The sequence below is a fragment of the Nomascus leucogenys genome, chromosome 11 (assembly GCF_006542625.1).
Source record: "Nomascus leucogenys isolate Asia chromosome 11, Asia_NLE_v1, whole genome shotgun sequence".
NCBI classification, from domain to species: domain Eukaryota; kingdom Metazoa; phylum Chordata; class Mammalia; order Primates; family Hylobatidae; genus Nomascus; species Nomascus leucogenys.
Window position 1 is genome coordinate 107,346,534 of NC_044391.1, and position 16,454 is coordinate 107,362,987.

The following is a 16,454-nucleotide window of genomic DNA, read 5'->3' on the forward strand; positions in this document are numbered from 1 at the left end:
GGTGATCCACCCGCCTGGGCTTCCCAAAGTGCTGGGATTACAAGTGTGAGCCACTGCACCTGGCCCAGTTTACCCTTCTAAATCTCTGTGCCTCAGCTTGCTTCTCCATAAAATGGGGATAATAATCTCTGGACTACTTAGCTCACAGGGTCGGTTGTGTGACTTTGAAATAAAGGCTGTGGTGCGGAATTGAAGATGGTGAAATGTAGGAGCAATGCCTCAGTGGGGTTATTTGCTGGCCTTGGGCTGGTGAGTCACATGCTGGTTCTCAAAGGCCCGGCCTGTTGTCTGCAGCAACCACGTTTAGAAGGTCCCTTAGCATAGCTGCTCTTACCAGCTCTTCCTGAGGCCCCTGACACTCTCCCATCTCCCTGCAAGGCTCTGCGGTCTCCTTACACCTGTTACCCCCATGCCTCGCCCTGTCTTTCTCTCTTAGTCCCCCTCTGGATCGCAAGGCACAGGACCATTCACTGCTATTCTCTGGATACAGAAATGGTGCCTGCCCCAATCCTGAGGGCTGTCAGAAGCTGCCCATCACATGACACGCTCAGCCCCACTCCCCCAGCTAACCCTCATGAATAAATACTAAAAAGACTCATTATGGAGAGATAAGGAAAACAGGAAGTGCTTCTGAAAGCTCCCAACAACACCGTCCCTCCAGACCCAACACCCCCTCCAGAGGCCACCAGTGTCTTTAGCAATGAGGCCCCCTCTGCGGTTGAGGAAGAGCCGCTGTCTCTCAAACCCAGAGGGAACTGTGGGGCCTGGAGCCGGGAGGGCAGGCCAGAGGCAGGGGAGCTGAGTTGCTGTATTCTGGGCACAATTTCAAGGCCAGCTGCAGGGAGAACAAGCAGTCGCTGTGCGCCTGCAGCTGGCTGTGGTTAGGCCAGGGCTGTCCCTCACTTGTGGTATATTTAAAGAGACCCCACCAGACGGCCGTGCCAAGGGGAAAAAATGCACACACATCCCTGTTAGCCACACTCGGTTCCCCTGCCAAGGCCTCTCCTCCTTCCTCAGCTCCCAGCACTGCGTTCACACATCAAGAGAGGAGGACCGGCTTCTCAGACTCCCTATGTGCCACCTGGGGACACACACCCTGGCGCCTGGCCTCTCTGCCCTCTTACCAAGCTGGCCAAAAGTTCAGGGGATTAGCCAGATCGGCGCCTCCCACCCTGGCGTTGGTAACCAACCCAGCAACCGAAGAGGAGAGGCAGGCAGATGAGTCAAATGCAGCCGCACAGAACCTCTGGCTTCGTGTTTTGTTTGTGAAAACTCCCTGTGAGTGAGAAGCACAGGGGCCCTTCCGGCAGGGAGGGGCAGGGCTTTCCTACACCACTCCAGGCCACAGGCGCCTCCTCCAGGGAGGCCCAGGCCCCACTGGACTGCAGTGAGGTCTTAGAGGCCAAGCTGGTGGGCCAAGATGAGCCCACCCTGGCTGAACTCTCTGGCTGCCTCTTCCACTTGTTTTTCTCAAGTGAAACAAGACTACAGGCCTAAATCTCACAGGCCTGGTAGTAAGAACTCTGGGCAAGAGAACCAATGGGTGTAAAGTCCCATGGAGCAGGTGTGCATAGAAGTTTGGGCTTTCAGGTGGCCAGAGAGCAAGGAGCTGTCCTCACAGCAATCAATGAGAGGGCTTCCGGAGCGAAGCCCAGCCAACATGGGGTGAGAGGGTGGGAAGTGGGCAGCTTATCAACCAGGGGAGGGGAGCCAGCAGGCAGACTGTCTGAGGCAGGCCCCTACAAGTGCCGGAAGAGTTAGTGAAACACAAGTGCACCAACAGGATTGGCTACATAATTTGTGGGGCCTAGTTCAAAATGAAAATGCCAGGTTCTTTGTTAGAAAATTATCAAGGATTTCAAGACAGTGACAGAATAGCACGAAACCAAGGGCCCTTCTAAGCACAGGGACATTTTGTGACCACACAGGTTGCACACCCACAAAACTGACCCTGGCTACCTGTGAGTCAGCTCCTCGAAGCAGATGTGAAAATCAAGGCAGGTCAGCTGGGGGATGTCTGGCTGCAGCCCCTAGACTCCCCACCCATGCTGCCCTGTAACACCAGTTCCCAGACTTCTACCAGGCTTGGGACATTGTCTCTCCAGCAGCAGCCCCTCTCCCTGTGCTGACAGCAATGGAGACTTTACCTCTCAGAAAAGAGGGAATCACAAGGCCACGGTGGAAGGAGGGCGGAGGGCTGGAATGAAGTGTGGCTCTGGGGTCTCGAGGCCTCTGAGTCCCACAGTCCCCCAGGGATTCTCTAGACAGGCCAATGGAGCCTTCCGAGTGAGGATATGGAGGTGTTTTGGAACAGGATGGAGAAACAACACAGACTACGGTCTGGGTCACCTCCTAAGGTCCCAAGAGGATACATCCTGTGCATGTGTGACAGTCTAGGAGCAGAGCCAAGATCCAGGAAGCCTTCTCCCCACTTGGGAACTTACCTCCAACTCAATGTGGTCATGGAGTTTCTTGCAGGTCGCTGCAAAAGTTTCCGAGGTGCCAAATTCAAAGTACCACAGCTTGTTCTTCATCCTGGACCACAAAGCAGAGAGATGCCTCAATATTCCATGCTTGAAATGCTCATGTAAAATAGCTATGTTCTTTGGATTGGGAGGCCCAAGCCTTCAGCAATTTCCCCAGTCTTACATTTTCAGCACTTGTTAATCAGATGATCAAGGAATAGAAATTTTTTACCAACTGTTCTTGCTCGGAACTTAGGGAAAATCCACTTATTTCTTAGACATCATGGCAACCCTGGGTGAACTACCAACTGCTCCCCGAGCTTCCTGGTCAGAACAGGAAGAAGGTCTCTGTAGCTGCACTAAGGAAAGAGCTCTATGAGAAGTCAAGCCAGAGGTGGCAAATATCAATACAGTGCTCTGGCCACTGTCCTTTCCATTACTCAGGCAGAACTCTCTTTTGGGTATGTTTGGGGTGTAAAGGGAAGATCCTTCTAAGGCTTGAGGGATGTGCAGTCTCAGGACAGAGGAGGGATCTCCACACTAACCCAGCTAAAATGCGTGCCGCATTGCCCAGGCTCTGATTGGGGGAAGCAGAATAGCAAGAATTAGATACAGATTTGCAGGCAAGTTGGAAAAAAAGAAGAGTTGATTGGTAGCAATAATCACCTCCCCTCTTCCTCAAATGTATTTGCTTAGGCCATGGCAATCCTTCAGTTAAGGGCAAGCATTGTCATATTTGCTTCAAAGTAAGAGTTCACTACTTTGAGCTTTAAAAATTTTCAGCATTTTCCTTAAGAGAAAAAAAAAATCAATCAATGGGGTTCCCATGTAGCTGGGGGCTTTGCAAAGTCAGATGGTGTGTCCTGACACTTGGTGCTTTTGATCAGATGGTCTCTCTAGGAAGTGTTTCTGAAGGTATTCCATTCCTTCCACCCCAACTGTCACCCCATTATCAGGGGTTGGCTAAGAGAAGGGACACCTGTCCAGTTTACGAGCTGACAGATTTTGCTAAGGAAGGATTAAACAAAATCACATTCTTCTTGGCACTCAGAAGAGAGGATGCCACCTTGCGTGGTGCTAATCCTCTCTCCTCAGGTTTGCAGATGAAGGGGAAAGGAGCAGTCTTCAGAGGGAACAGGGCTCTTATTTTTTCCTCATGTTCCTTAGGTTGTAGCAGATGACTCTCCAGAATAATAGACACAACTCCTTTCTGCAGATTTCCCCAAGCGTCTACCTAGAACTTGAAGATGAAACTGTGTTCTTCCATTGCATGAAGACTTCTGAGATCTAGTTGGTTGGGAAATAGCTTCTCTGACTCTTAGTATGCATGAAAAGAACTAATACATGATGAAGAAAGTAAGAGTAAGCAAGCTCTGGGAATTATGCCTCATGAACAAAGTTAGAAGAGCTGGCTGTACTATAAGCAGATCGGTGCTTCTCAACCCATGTGCTGTGGCACAGGCATACCTGGGATGTCAGTCTCCTCAGCCTGCAGAGCAGCCAGGTGGGATCTGGGACAGGCTGAGCCCCAATGCTATGGCAAACATTCTCATTTGTATTCCCAGTGTGCCACACATAGATTTTCTATGCATTTCATTTTCTATGCATGCCATGATGATGTAAAATAATTGGGGGAAACATTGTTCTAGATCACTGATTCTCTGTATGCGCAGTAATGTCCATATCTAATCACTTGGGGATTTTATGAAGATGCACATTCTGATTCAGTGGTTTAGGGTTAGGGCCCAAGATTCCTCATTTTCAGTGCTGCTGGTCTAGGGGATACTGTGAGTCACGTGGATCTGGAGACTATGCCTGTGGTTCTCAAACATTGGTATTTATAAGAATTACCTGGGGAATGTGATTAAAATGCTGCTTCCAGAGCTCCAATCTATAGAGATTCTATGAGATAGTTGTGGAACGGGGCCCAGGATTGTGTATTTTTATGTGTGTCCAAGTGATCATTATGCAGATGGTCAGTGGACAGGACATTGCTGTAGATCCCAGTGAAATGAAAACATGGAAAAGGACAGAACCAGTTAAACCTGAAGGAGAGGATTCTCCAGGGAGGACAGAACAAGGGTCAGTGCCTTTCCACAGTCGATGATGGCAAAAGACTAAGTAACAGGAAAAACATAGATTGTCATAAATGTTAAAGCTGAGCATTCCTTTTTGGCAGCAAGAGCATCTCTGTAGCCAGGAGACTTGTTTGTGATTCCATTTTCAAATATCACTGCTGGCCTGAATCATGACTTTTGAAAGTTATTGCCAGGAGATTTAGAGTTTCAATAAAAGTTTCCGGAAGCCACAGCTATTTTTGCCCAGTAGTAGCTCTTCTGATGAGCTAATAAAGGTTAAGAGGTCATGGTTAGGTCAGCATCGCAGAATAACTGAGAAGATCAAACGGACTACTCATTCATTGCTGGCTGTGTAACCTTTGACAAGTGATTTAATGTTTTTAAGCCTCAGTTTCCTCATCTCTAAAATAGAGATAAGAAAAATATCTGCTTCAAGAGGTAGTTGAAAAGTTAAATGAGATGACAGCAAAGCACTTCACATAGGCTTGCTCTATAGTAGGCTCATCAAGAATGCCAGCTACTTACTTATTAGCTATTATTATTTCAGTGTCTTGAGCTGGCATATTTGGATAACATAGTGAGGCAAAAATGACAGATAAGGATATGTAGCTACAGATATTATATATTAATATTTTCCTGGGCAAGAAAAAATGTGATCATATTTATTAAATTATGTGTCATGACTTTTGGTGAAAAAAAATATGTTCCCCATATGTCCTTAATAGATTTTTCCAGAGTCATACCACGCCCTAATCCTTGATTAATTATCTTGACTGGTCACACAATTGGCCAAAGTGATGTTAATTGCTAATATACTTCTGAGAAAGTGCATGTTTGGTGTGAGACAAAGTATTCATCAATTCAACAGACATTCCTTGTGCCAGGGACTAGAGAGGGTGTGCCTGGTACAACAAAGAACAAAATAGCATTCCATGCACTGGATATCTGGAAAAGACAGACAGGAAGCAGACCACAGTGTGGTCGGCCAAGAACCAGGCACCAGGGTTCGTAGCGGGAGGGACACCCAATTCTTAGAAGGATGTAGAAGGCAAACAGGGAAGGTGGAGAAAGCATTTCAGGCAAAGAAGGAAGCTAGGCCATGGGACAGGCAAGAGAGAGAATAGTCTTGCTGGAGGGGACGCAGAACTGAAGGTAGGGCTTGGCCAGGTAAGGCTGGAGGCAGACAGGAGCAAGACTGTGAAGGGTGGGCATGCCACACCCAGGGGTTTGTGCTTTATCTTAAAATCTGGTGGGGCTGACGGCTCACACCTGTAATCCCAGCGCTTTGGGAGGCAGAGGCAGGTGGATCACCTGAGGTCAGGAGTTCGAGACCAGCCTGGCCAACATGGTGAAACCCCGTCTCTACTAAAAATGCAAAAATTAGCCAGGTATGGTGGCGGGCACTGATAATCCCAGCGGCTTGGGAAGCTGAGGTGGGAGAATTGCTTGAACCCGGGAGGCGGAGGCTGCAGTGAGCTGAGAATGCACCACTGTACTCCAGCCTGGGTGACAAGAGTGAGAACCCCGTCTCAAAAAAAAAAAAAAAATTCTATAGGGAGTCATGGACCATCCTCAAGTGGTTGGGGAGGGGGATGTGGTGACAGTAGTGACCTGATCAGATTTAGGTTTTTTAAAGATCATTCTGTTCCAGGTGTGGAGAAGGGACTGGAAAGAGAGGTACAGACTGGAAGTTTGGAAAATAGTTTTGAGGTGGTGTAGAAATCCAGGAGATAACTGGGAAGGGCCTGAACAAGGGTCATGACAATAGCATTAGAAGAGAAGAGCGGGGGAGAGTCACAGGCTAAAATTTAGGAGTTATTTTAGCTTACGGAACAAAAAAGAGGGGTCACAGTGATAGCCAAGTTTTTGTCTTAGACAGCATGATAGATGGCAGGTGCCATTTCCTGAGAGAGGGGCACAGGATATTGATTCTCCAGTGGCAGTCGTCTTTGTAACTGAAAGACAGCACTTTTGTTTTTGGTTAATCTTTTCATTCATCCATCCATCCATTGAATATTTATGGACCCCTACTATGGGCCAGGTGCTGTGTAGGGCTTGGAGATAAGTGATGAATAAGACAAGCAAGACCCCTGCCCCACCCCTCAACCCCCCCTTTTTGGGGGTGGGGTGGGGCAGAGTCTCATTCTGCCTCCCAGGCTGGAGTACAGTGGTACAATCTCGGCTCACTGCAACCTCCGCCTCCCCGGTTCAAGCGATTCTCATGCCTCAGCCTCCTGAGTAGCTGGGATTACAGGCACGTGCCACCACTCCCGGCTAGTTTTTGTATTTTTGGTAGAGACGGGGTTTCACCATGTTGGCCAGGCTGGTCTTGAACTCCTGGCCTTATGTAATCCACCCACCTTGGCCTCCCAAAGTATTGGGATTGCAGGCCGCCGCACCCAGCTGAGCTTATACACTTTTAATAGCGTCACCAAGACCTAACATTGAACCTCTGACCCACAAGGGACGTGGCTTTTAGATATGTTCAAAATGGAAATGCTTCTATTTCTCCTCTTTTAACGCAGGCACTTTTTGGCTAGAAGTGAATGCATTCTATTCCCATGGCCCTTTGGTTTTGCACTCTGCTAAACATTTTACACACACCATCTCCTTCAGTTCTCAGAAGAAGCTTACAGGTAGGTTACTCTAAGATTTCCTTATTGTTACAAATAAGGACATTCACAGATGGAAGTGAATTCTCCTCTGCCTTGTCTTCCTTTTCCTTTATCATCACCAGCACACCACCACCACCACCCATTTCCAAAGCCTTTAGGAAAAGCCTATAGGCACGTGGCTACCCTACAATTTGAGCTGGGAGATGCAGCCCCCACTCTCCCTGACTACCAGAGAGCCTGAGTGCAATGTTCCTTCTTCTCTTTCGAAGATGTCTCCCCTGCTACTTTACTCTTAGCCCTTGTTGGAGGACTGTTGCTGCAGAATGTGACACTGAGCTTTTGTCTGTTTCATCTTCTACTGTACAAGAATATGGCATCTGAGAGCTGAGAGGCTAGGGTTCATGACTGGCTTTGCCACTCACTGGCTGGGCAAGTTATTTAAATTATTTGAACCTTCACTTCTTCTACAAAATGGGAACATTATTTTCTACTCACAAAGTTGTGAGGCTTATGTGGCAAATGCAAAGTACCAAGCAGGTGTTTAATGCATAGTAAGTGCTCAGTAGCGCTTCTTCCTCGTTGCTAGGAGACACATCACTGGAAGAAGACACATTCCCCAAAGGCTGCAGGGGTAAGGGCGGATCTACTGTGGGGAGTCTATCGTAGGTGGCCCATATTTTTTGAAGAAAATAAAACTAACGATGTTTTCGTGGCTGCTGGAATGCTTTTTCTGCATCTCTCTTCCTGAGTTGTCTTTGGCCCACCATTTTTTTTCCCCTCTTATAATCACCTTTCAGCTGGAGATGACTAATCCTTAACCAGCTGTTCTGAGGCTGATTTCTAGTTCCATGAAACTCCTAGGTTCATTGTCAGGCTCTGAACTATCCAGATGGACCCATTCTTGAGGCAGAAGATCCTCCTGTGTGCTCCAAGCGACTCTCAGCCACATGGAGAAATGGCAAATACAAATAGTGACACCATGGCTCAACTCTATTTCTGGGTTTTCTTAATTGCCCCCTGGCTTATAAGAAAATAACATCAATTGCACACTAGCTAGTTGAATCTTTTCATTAGACAGATGAGAGAAAAAATGAGACTAACTAAAAATGTTCTTTTATGTTTGTCAGCAATTTAGGGCTGAAATCCATCATCCTGACAGCTATGAATAGCCTGTTTTCAAGGATGTCCACAGTGAAACCCAGCTAGCTGCTGGCCATTCACTTTACCAGCAGAGGCTACGTACTCAGCTTCCTACAGCACCCCGAGCTTCTGGGGACCCTTTCCTGAGAATCAAGGAAGTTTTAAGGGCATTGGGCTTTTGAAGTTGTCAAAACATGAAAACATTTATTTGGGCTTAGAAGTCTACACAGAGAACACTACAGTTATTTCTAGAAATAGAAGCCCTTGAAGTGAAGGTATTCCTCTTTGTGGTTTGGACTTTGATAATCAGGTTCTCTGAGTGACTCATAACTCACAGAGTTAGTTAGGCCTTGGGTGTCAGCATTAGGTTGGGAGGCCTGGTGAAGCAGATGCTAGCCACAAGATGGTGTTCTGTATTGCATGGGGGGAGGGCAGAATGATTTAGTGGAGACTGTGCTGCACCAGCGGGCAGAGCGGCCTCCCAGACCCCATTATCAAACCCACCAGCACGTGACTTCACGAGAGTCACTCAGCATCCCCAGGCCTCAGACTCCTCATCTTAAAAATGAAGGGCTTGGGGCCGGGCACAGTGGCTCACACCTGTAATCCAAGCACTTTGGGAGGCCGAGGCAGGTGGATCATGAGGTCAGGAGATCCAGACCATCCTGGCCAACATGGTGAAACCCTGTCTCTACTAAAAATACAAAAAATTAGCTGGGCATGGCGGTGCATGCCTGTAATCCCAGCTACTCAGGAAGCTGAGGCAGGAGAATCACTTGAACCAGGGAGTTGGAGGTTGCAATGAGCCGAGATCGCGCCACTGTACTCCAGCCTGGCGACAGAGCGAGACTCCGTCTGAAAAAAAAAAAAAAAAAAAAAAAAAAAAAATGAAGGACTCGGACCAACTGCTTTCCAAGGTTTCTCCAAGCTCCCCAGACAACTTGAGATGACACAATTCAGAACAGGATGGGAGGACTCACGTGTTCTACAACTGCTGCCATGTAGGAGTGTGGGCCCAAGTATTGTCAGAACTGACATTTTTGAAAGAGAATCCAGAAATATATTTTCATGTAAAATCTCCTGATTATTGGAATTGGCAACTAATTCAAGTTTTTAAGAACCTAAGCCAAAAACTACACATTTGGGAAAACTGTAGCTAGCCAACAGGACATTTCTGTATATGAATTATAAATTTTCATCAGGTTCATCTCAATTAAAAAACAAAACAAATGATCTCAATCCCATTTGGGATTTGCTGGGTTATTAATGGTGTCATTGCTACCACTACTGAAGATAATAGACTAGCATTGGATTACTAAGGTAAATAATAATTTAGCAAATCAGGTATAATAGAAATGCAGAACGGCCAAATGCAACAAGAGTTAAATTATAATTGACTGATAAATATTAGTAATAATATTGACAGTACTTTACCTGTTAACATTTTACATTACTTGAATCTTGAATACCTTTGGAAACTTAGTAATTATGTTAACCAAAGTTTACATCAAGAGTTAAAAAAAAATAAAAAAGCAAAGGCAGGTGGGGTCTGCTCTAAGGCCAGGATGTCAAGTCCTATAAGGAGCCCATGACTGTCACCTCACAGGTGCTGCAGAGGCCATCTGTGTCACCCGCACACCCAGCTGCCTTGGCCCATCAAAGAGTGTGTCACCACATCTAATCCACGCTGCATGCTGTCTCCAGCTCTCACTGCTCATCAGAACAGGCACTCAGTGATCCTCAGGCATGGAGCTGTGGATAGAATCATCTTTTCCAAGAGGGGGCAGTGGCCCCTTTGGTTCAAGGGAAAGTGAACACCCAGCAATCAGGAAGGAGGCTTTATAAATAGCTGTTTTTGTACTCTGAATGTGACTCTTGTGCCTGCTGTTCCTGCCAACAGATTTGTGTTGGCTCGATGTGTTTCAGCTTCAAGGGGCGAGGTATTCCCTGGCTTGTTTCCATACTTGGGACAAGACTAGTGTTCATGGCACTCAGAAAAATCTAGGGTGGTGAATGATGGGAAGACTGGAGGCCAGAGACCAGGAAGGGTGGGCAGAAAGATGGAGAACAGGAAAGGGGAGATCTCAAGAAGGGGCTCAGAAAAAAAAAAAAGGCTGAGGAAGGAGGGAGAAACTTGAGTAGGATGTATTTTATTGTATAACTATGGAACCCTCTTAATAACCTCTGAAGACACTTCTTGAGTCATTTTCATGTGTGAGAAATTAACTGTAAAGTCACAGATGACATACTGTTCACACTTAAGAGGTCTTCAGTGTTCAGGGACTTATAGCTAGGGGATCACAGGTTCCAAAGAGTCTTCCAAAGTGTAAACGGAGTCCATGAGCTGCTGTCAATATTTCTTAATGTAAAATAGTATTTGTGCATTTAATCATAATAAAGACAGCATAGGCTAACTAGTGGGTTAAATTATAATTTTTTTGATGTGCAATGGAATTAAATCAGTTATATCAGTTACTGCTTGGTAACCAGAGACATGGATTGAATGGCAATTGAATCCTCAATAATCAAAATGGGGAAACAAATGATTACTTAGAACAGCTTTATGGCTGAAAAAAGTCTTATTCAATATGGTACCCATGGTAGGAGGCAGTGGGAGAATGAATAAAAATAGTGCACTATTCCATAGTAAAAGGGTACATGTAAAATTACTACTCTATACCAGGGCTGGATGGTGGTTCTCTTCTAAGCCATGGCAGCCTTCTCATGGAACAGCTTAGGAAACTGAGATCAGTTCTTGATGATGCAGCTGGGAGGTATGGAGCAGGAATACAAACCCCATCTTCCAGCCCATACTCCTTACTGGTTTACTCTCCCTGGGTCCTGTTGCTATGCCCCAGAGGCACCTGAGAGAAATGGAAAAGTCAACCGAAGTCACCAGAGCTAGTGACTGCAAAGCTGTGAGTCATTCTCATTCATGCTTGTGGGCTGGGTTTACTCACATCTACCACATGGGCCACCTGTGTGGCTGTAGGATCCCAGCTTGAGGTTGGCTGGTACCCTGACACTCTTTAGCAGAGTCAGTGATCTAGGCCTCCGCATTGGTCTCCAGTCTCCACTCTTGTCCCAGAGTAACAAAGGGCCAAATCCATAAGCCTCGTGTTTAGACCAGCCTCTGTATCCCTTCAAGGGTAATTCTGGGCCCCTAAGAATCTACTGCCTCTGAACAGTGACCCTTCTCTTCCATATAAGACAGTGTGTTTCTGTGGACCAAGGACACATTCTCCGTTGATAGGATCTCCGAATTCTGTCTGGCACCTGACAGTATCTCCTCCTAAGGGCAGGACTCCAAGCACGAAGACTGCCAAAGTCTGAAATCGGATCCTTTCCCAGTGCAGCACACAAGGACACACGTGTGCACGTGCGGGCACACACACCGGCCGCAACAAGAAGGCTTCTCTGAGACTCATGATCCACTGTTACCAAATGTGCTCGCAGACACTGCCCCTCTGAGGCCAGAGAGTCTCTCCAAAGGCCCAGCAGCCTGACTGGAGAATGGCCACCGTGCTGTGAAAGGCACCACTTTGGGGGTGGCCCTCAGGGGAGAATGCTGAGGGGCAGGCAAGGCCAGGACCATGTTGTCAGGGTTTTCCTTTCCTGATGGCCTGGGTCTCTAGGGTGTTTTTCCAGTTAGTATCTGTCCTTGTCAAGAGAAAATAGCTCCTTTCCCTCATCCAAAAAGAAAAAGGAAAGAAAGAAAAAACCCTCACAGTTTGGCTGCTTCTTAGCAATCCTTTCTCCCTTTGAAGAGTTATTCATGGAAAGAAAATCCCCTTCAGGCTGATTTGGCAGAGGGTGGAGGGCATGGAATAAGCTTGCTCTTGGCAGTTATCGGAGAGCAAAGTCAAATACTGGGACAAAAAGAAATCCCTGCCTGGACGGACGGGGAAAAGACGGACAGGAATGCTCACTCCTGAGGTTCTGTGGTGATTCCTCAGCTGCGCTTTCCAGCATTCACACATCCATCAGCCCTGGGAACCGGCATCTGAAGGTGGTGGGGACAGCGAAGACGCAGGTGGGCGAGGCCTCATGTTAGAACCTGAGCCTTGAAGGCTTACGGAAGGTGGCTGCCCTGCTGGAGCTGAGCCTCTCGCTGTGGAAGGTGACTTCCTGGGTCCTGATCAACCAAGACTAAAATGTGGAACTGTCTGGAGGAGCAGAGGCAAACCCTGGAAGCAGGTCCACACCCTCACACTACCGTGACCGCCAGGTGGGTCCTGAGGGAGCCAGCTGAGCTCTGCCGGCCCCCAGCTGTTGAGAGGAATCTCACTTCCCACTTCATAAATGTTGACCGTGGGTCTGACTGCACTGGCTGCTTTACGCACCCAAGGGTCCTGCTCTTTTGATCCTCATGTCTACCCCCTGCAGTAGGTACTATGGTGGCTATTTGTAGATGTGTGAGATGGTTGTTCCTTGGCAAACCTACAGCTAGACTGGAATGGGATCGCAGAGTCTGAGGGGATGCAGGCTGGCTGATCCTGTTCTCCCCTCTCGCTCCCCAGCCAGTCTTTCTGAACACGAGGCAGTGCCTGCTTTGTGATAGGTCGGGTTACAAAAGTTCCTTGGTTAAGCCAGTTGTTTGTCACTCTGAGCACATTTCCCCATAGAAACAATGTTATGTTGAGGTTGGGTTCCCAGGCTAACCCACAAGAGCCAATTAACCCGTTAGGTACCCAAACTACAATGTCTCATTTTAGAGAGAGCTTACTGGAGCTGAAGGAGTTCTGGTGGGAAGGCAGAAAGGCCTGGGTTCAAGCCACAGTTCAGTCATTTACTTGACATGTGGCCTTGGGTAAATCATTTAGTCTGTCTCTTAGTTTCTTTATTTTTGAATTGACACGACATGACCTACCTTGCAGGGGTTGCTGGGAATATTGATTAAGAATACACACACATGGTCGGGCACGGTGGCTCACGCCTGTAATCCCAGCACTTTGGGAGACCGAGGTGGGCGGATCACTTGAGGTCAGGAGTTTGAGACCAGCCTGGCCAACATGGTGACACCCTGTCTCTACTAAAAATACAAAAATTAGGCCGGGCATGGTGGCTCACGCCTGTAATCCCAGCACTTTGGGAGGCCGAGGCGGGTGGATCATGAGGTCTGGGAGTTCAAGACCAGCCTGGCCAATACAGTGACACCCCGTCTCTACTAAAAATACAAAAATTAGCCAGGTGTGGTGGCGGGCACATGTAATCTGAGTTGCTTGGGAGGCTGAGGCAGGAGAATTGCTTGAACCCGGGAGGCGGAGGTTGCCACTGCACTCCAGCCTGGGTGACAGAGTGAGACTCTGTCTCAGGAAAACAAACAAACAAAAGAATACACACACATGTGTATATGTACTACATATATATATATATATATATTCCAATAAAGGCACAGTAGAACTCCGTTGTTGTATATAAAACTGGCTTTGTGGCCTCATGATTCTGAGTTCCAACTTAAAGTACAGGGAGCACATCTTTTCTGCTGAATTGGGATTGGGGATCTTTGCTTTCCTCAACTTCCTGGGAAAGAAACCTGGAGACTCCTCTACCCTACATCCCTGGCGGTGACCCTGAAGTCTGGGCTGGAGTTCTACTTAGGAGGGGAATGGAGATGCCAGAGGGAGAGTGAGAAGCAGCAGAAGTGGAAAGAGTAGCAGAGAGCACACACTGAAGTATGCCTCCTGTGTCTTCCTTTTGCAATCATAAAACTCCAGGATGGTCTGGTTATTTCTGCCTACGTTTCCTGTGCCTTCCCCACCATCGGCTGGTTAGAGGCATCTTGTCTAGAATTAAGTCCACGGTAAGTCGCTCCCTCCTTGTTTCCCTTACCTTTCCCATCATGAAATTGTTAGCAAGGCAAGTCAAAAATGCACTCGATAGGGCAGATGCCTGGATAAATACCCCCCTTCTCTTCCCTATTCCATATTCTTCCTGTGCCAGTTTAAAAAATCTTAAATAGGAAAGCATGAGCCAGAGCCTCGCTCTGCCTGAGAAGACTGTGGTAGGCCCTGCCAGCAAAATCCTTTCTATTTCATCCTTTTGAAAATCTCATCCATATGCTCTCTACTTTGCTTCCACTCTGACGTTTGTGACTTCTTATTCTTGTGTATACATCCCTGCCACCCATTTCAGAGACTGCAATTTATGTGAACTTGTCATCCTCACCTGGCCTGGTGGTGCGGCTGTGTGTCCTGCCCCACATGAGACTGCAGACTCATGTCTCTGTCTGCCATCTCTAAGGTCGTGCTCCTCTCCCCTAAGGAATACGAATCATTCAGTTTGCCCCTCTCACTGTGCGGTTGGCAAACTTGTCCCAGCTGTAGGTGTGGCCCCAGTGGTCCTCCCTGCCAGTTCCTTGGGAGAGCTGCTTGGCACCAGCTTAGCCACGCCTCTTATTTGTAGCTTGCACCTGCTGCCCTTCTGTGGGCTGTGATTTTAGGGTTTAATTTGAACACTCTACTTTATCCTACTTAAATCTCATTTTAAAGCTCTTCTGTTTGGTCTTCAAGTATCTGGCCAAAAATATTCCTCTTGGTTTATGTGATAAGCTCCCAATTCCTTGCCAGGGTCCTCTCATTCCAGCATCAAAATCCATGGTCCAGAAGAACAGGCGTTCTCAGATCAGCTACAGAGCAGCTCTGTGTTCCCCATATGTGCCTGTTTCTTCTAAAATTATGACTCATGGCTGAGGAAGAGACTAAAGCATTGCCTTTGCCCGTGTCCCTTAGCTTCCTACCCAAGACATCAAAGGTCACTAGAGATACTAACCAGGATTCTTCCAAATGTGTCATTTGCCACCATGCCCGCAGGCAGACAGGAGAAAGAGTCTGTAAATTATATGAGTATGTGCACTCGAATGCAGGGGCTTTCACCAATGAATTCAGCAAAATATTGGTCTCAAGAGGCTCTGGGGTAAGAGGATTCTGTGGTCAGGTAAATTTGGGAAATGAAATACTTTCCCTTGCTTTTGCGTGATCTCAGCAGGTTAGAATCTACATTGAAAGCTCCACAATATCAAACAGAAAAGAATTATGTTTAACTCAATTTTCCAAGTGTATTCAATGATTGACACCCCCCCCCCCCCACCAAATCTTGTGAATTTTCTTTTAACATCCTGTGGAAGGCATTTTAACCAATGCTACATTAATACGTGCTGGAAGAAGACAATCTGGGTAGCTACCTCTGCAGGTTCATGAGGAGTTGAACCTCATGATAAGTCTGTTAGCTGCTCTGTCTCCCTTCTCCAGAAGGTCCAAATTTATTCTCCTTGTGCAGAGACTACACTTTTAATTTTTTCTCCATACAGGAATTGGGCATTTCCTCTTTATTTCCATATCTATTTATTAATCAGAGTGACTTTTCTTTATGTTCTCTTTGTCCTCCTGAGTCCCTTTTCTTTCTGAATCATTTCTTTCTTTTTTTTAAATGTATTTTATTTACTTATTTTTTTTGAGACAGGGTCTCACTTCATTGCCCAGGCCGGAGTGCAAGTGGTACGATTATATTAATAGTTCCCTGAAGCTCCAAAATCCTGGGCTGAAACAATTTCTCCCTTCTCAGCTTCCCAAAGTGCAGGGATTACAGGCATGAGCCATTGCGCCTGGCCCTGAATCATTTTTTTTAATGACATCTAGGAATAATGCTTTAAAATTCTCCTCAAGCCCATTCATTCTCTCCTTTGGCAGGAGATCAGTTCACATTTATAGCACCAATAATTTGTGACCAAGGTCAAGCAAGAAAAATAAATAATTGGCCCCCATCACAACCCTAAGGTTGTATTTCCTGGGCATCAACATGACAAGTTGGAGGGCCAAGGCTCTTATGGGACCTGGCAATGTGTTTATTTGGCTTGCACAGTGGTGTTTAAAATTGGAAAATTTTACATACACACCTGAAGCCCAGCTTCTCTTGAGAAATCAGATCTGTTAATACAGGATTGCTTTCCAACCTGGCAACAATCGACGGCCACTGAGAACTGGCTTCTCCCTTTACACAGCACTCAGGCTAGAGTTCTCACCACTCCCTAGAGCCTCACATCTACCCACTTCTCTCATTTACATGAACTGCCTGCCTCTGCACGCGTTTGGATTTGTGACCCCTCATATAGACGTCTGTAGTTTTCCCCTGGGAATTTCCTGGAAGATGCTTCAAAA

At 46.9% G+C, this 16,454-nt stretch overlaps 1 protein-coding gene across 2 annotated transcripts in view; it reads right to left on the reverse strand.

Moving 5' to 3' along the window:
- The window catches only part of DGKG (diacylglycerol kinase gamma), a 210,405-nt gene that overhangs the window by 57,489 nt on the left and 136,462 nt on the right, over positions 1-16,454 (reverse strand). For both annotated transcript variants that reach the window (XM_030822950.1, XM_003256600.4), the window contains one exon: positions 2,445-2,535. In XM_030822950.1, coding sequence (XP_030678810.1) covers positions 2,445-2,535 — 91 coding nt within the window. The remainder of the gene's footprint in view (positions 1-2,444; positions 2,536-16,454) is intronic.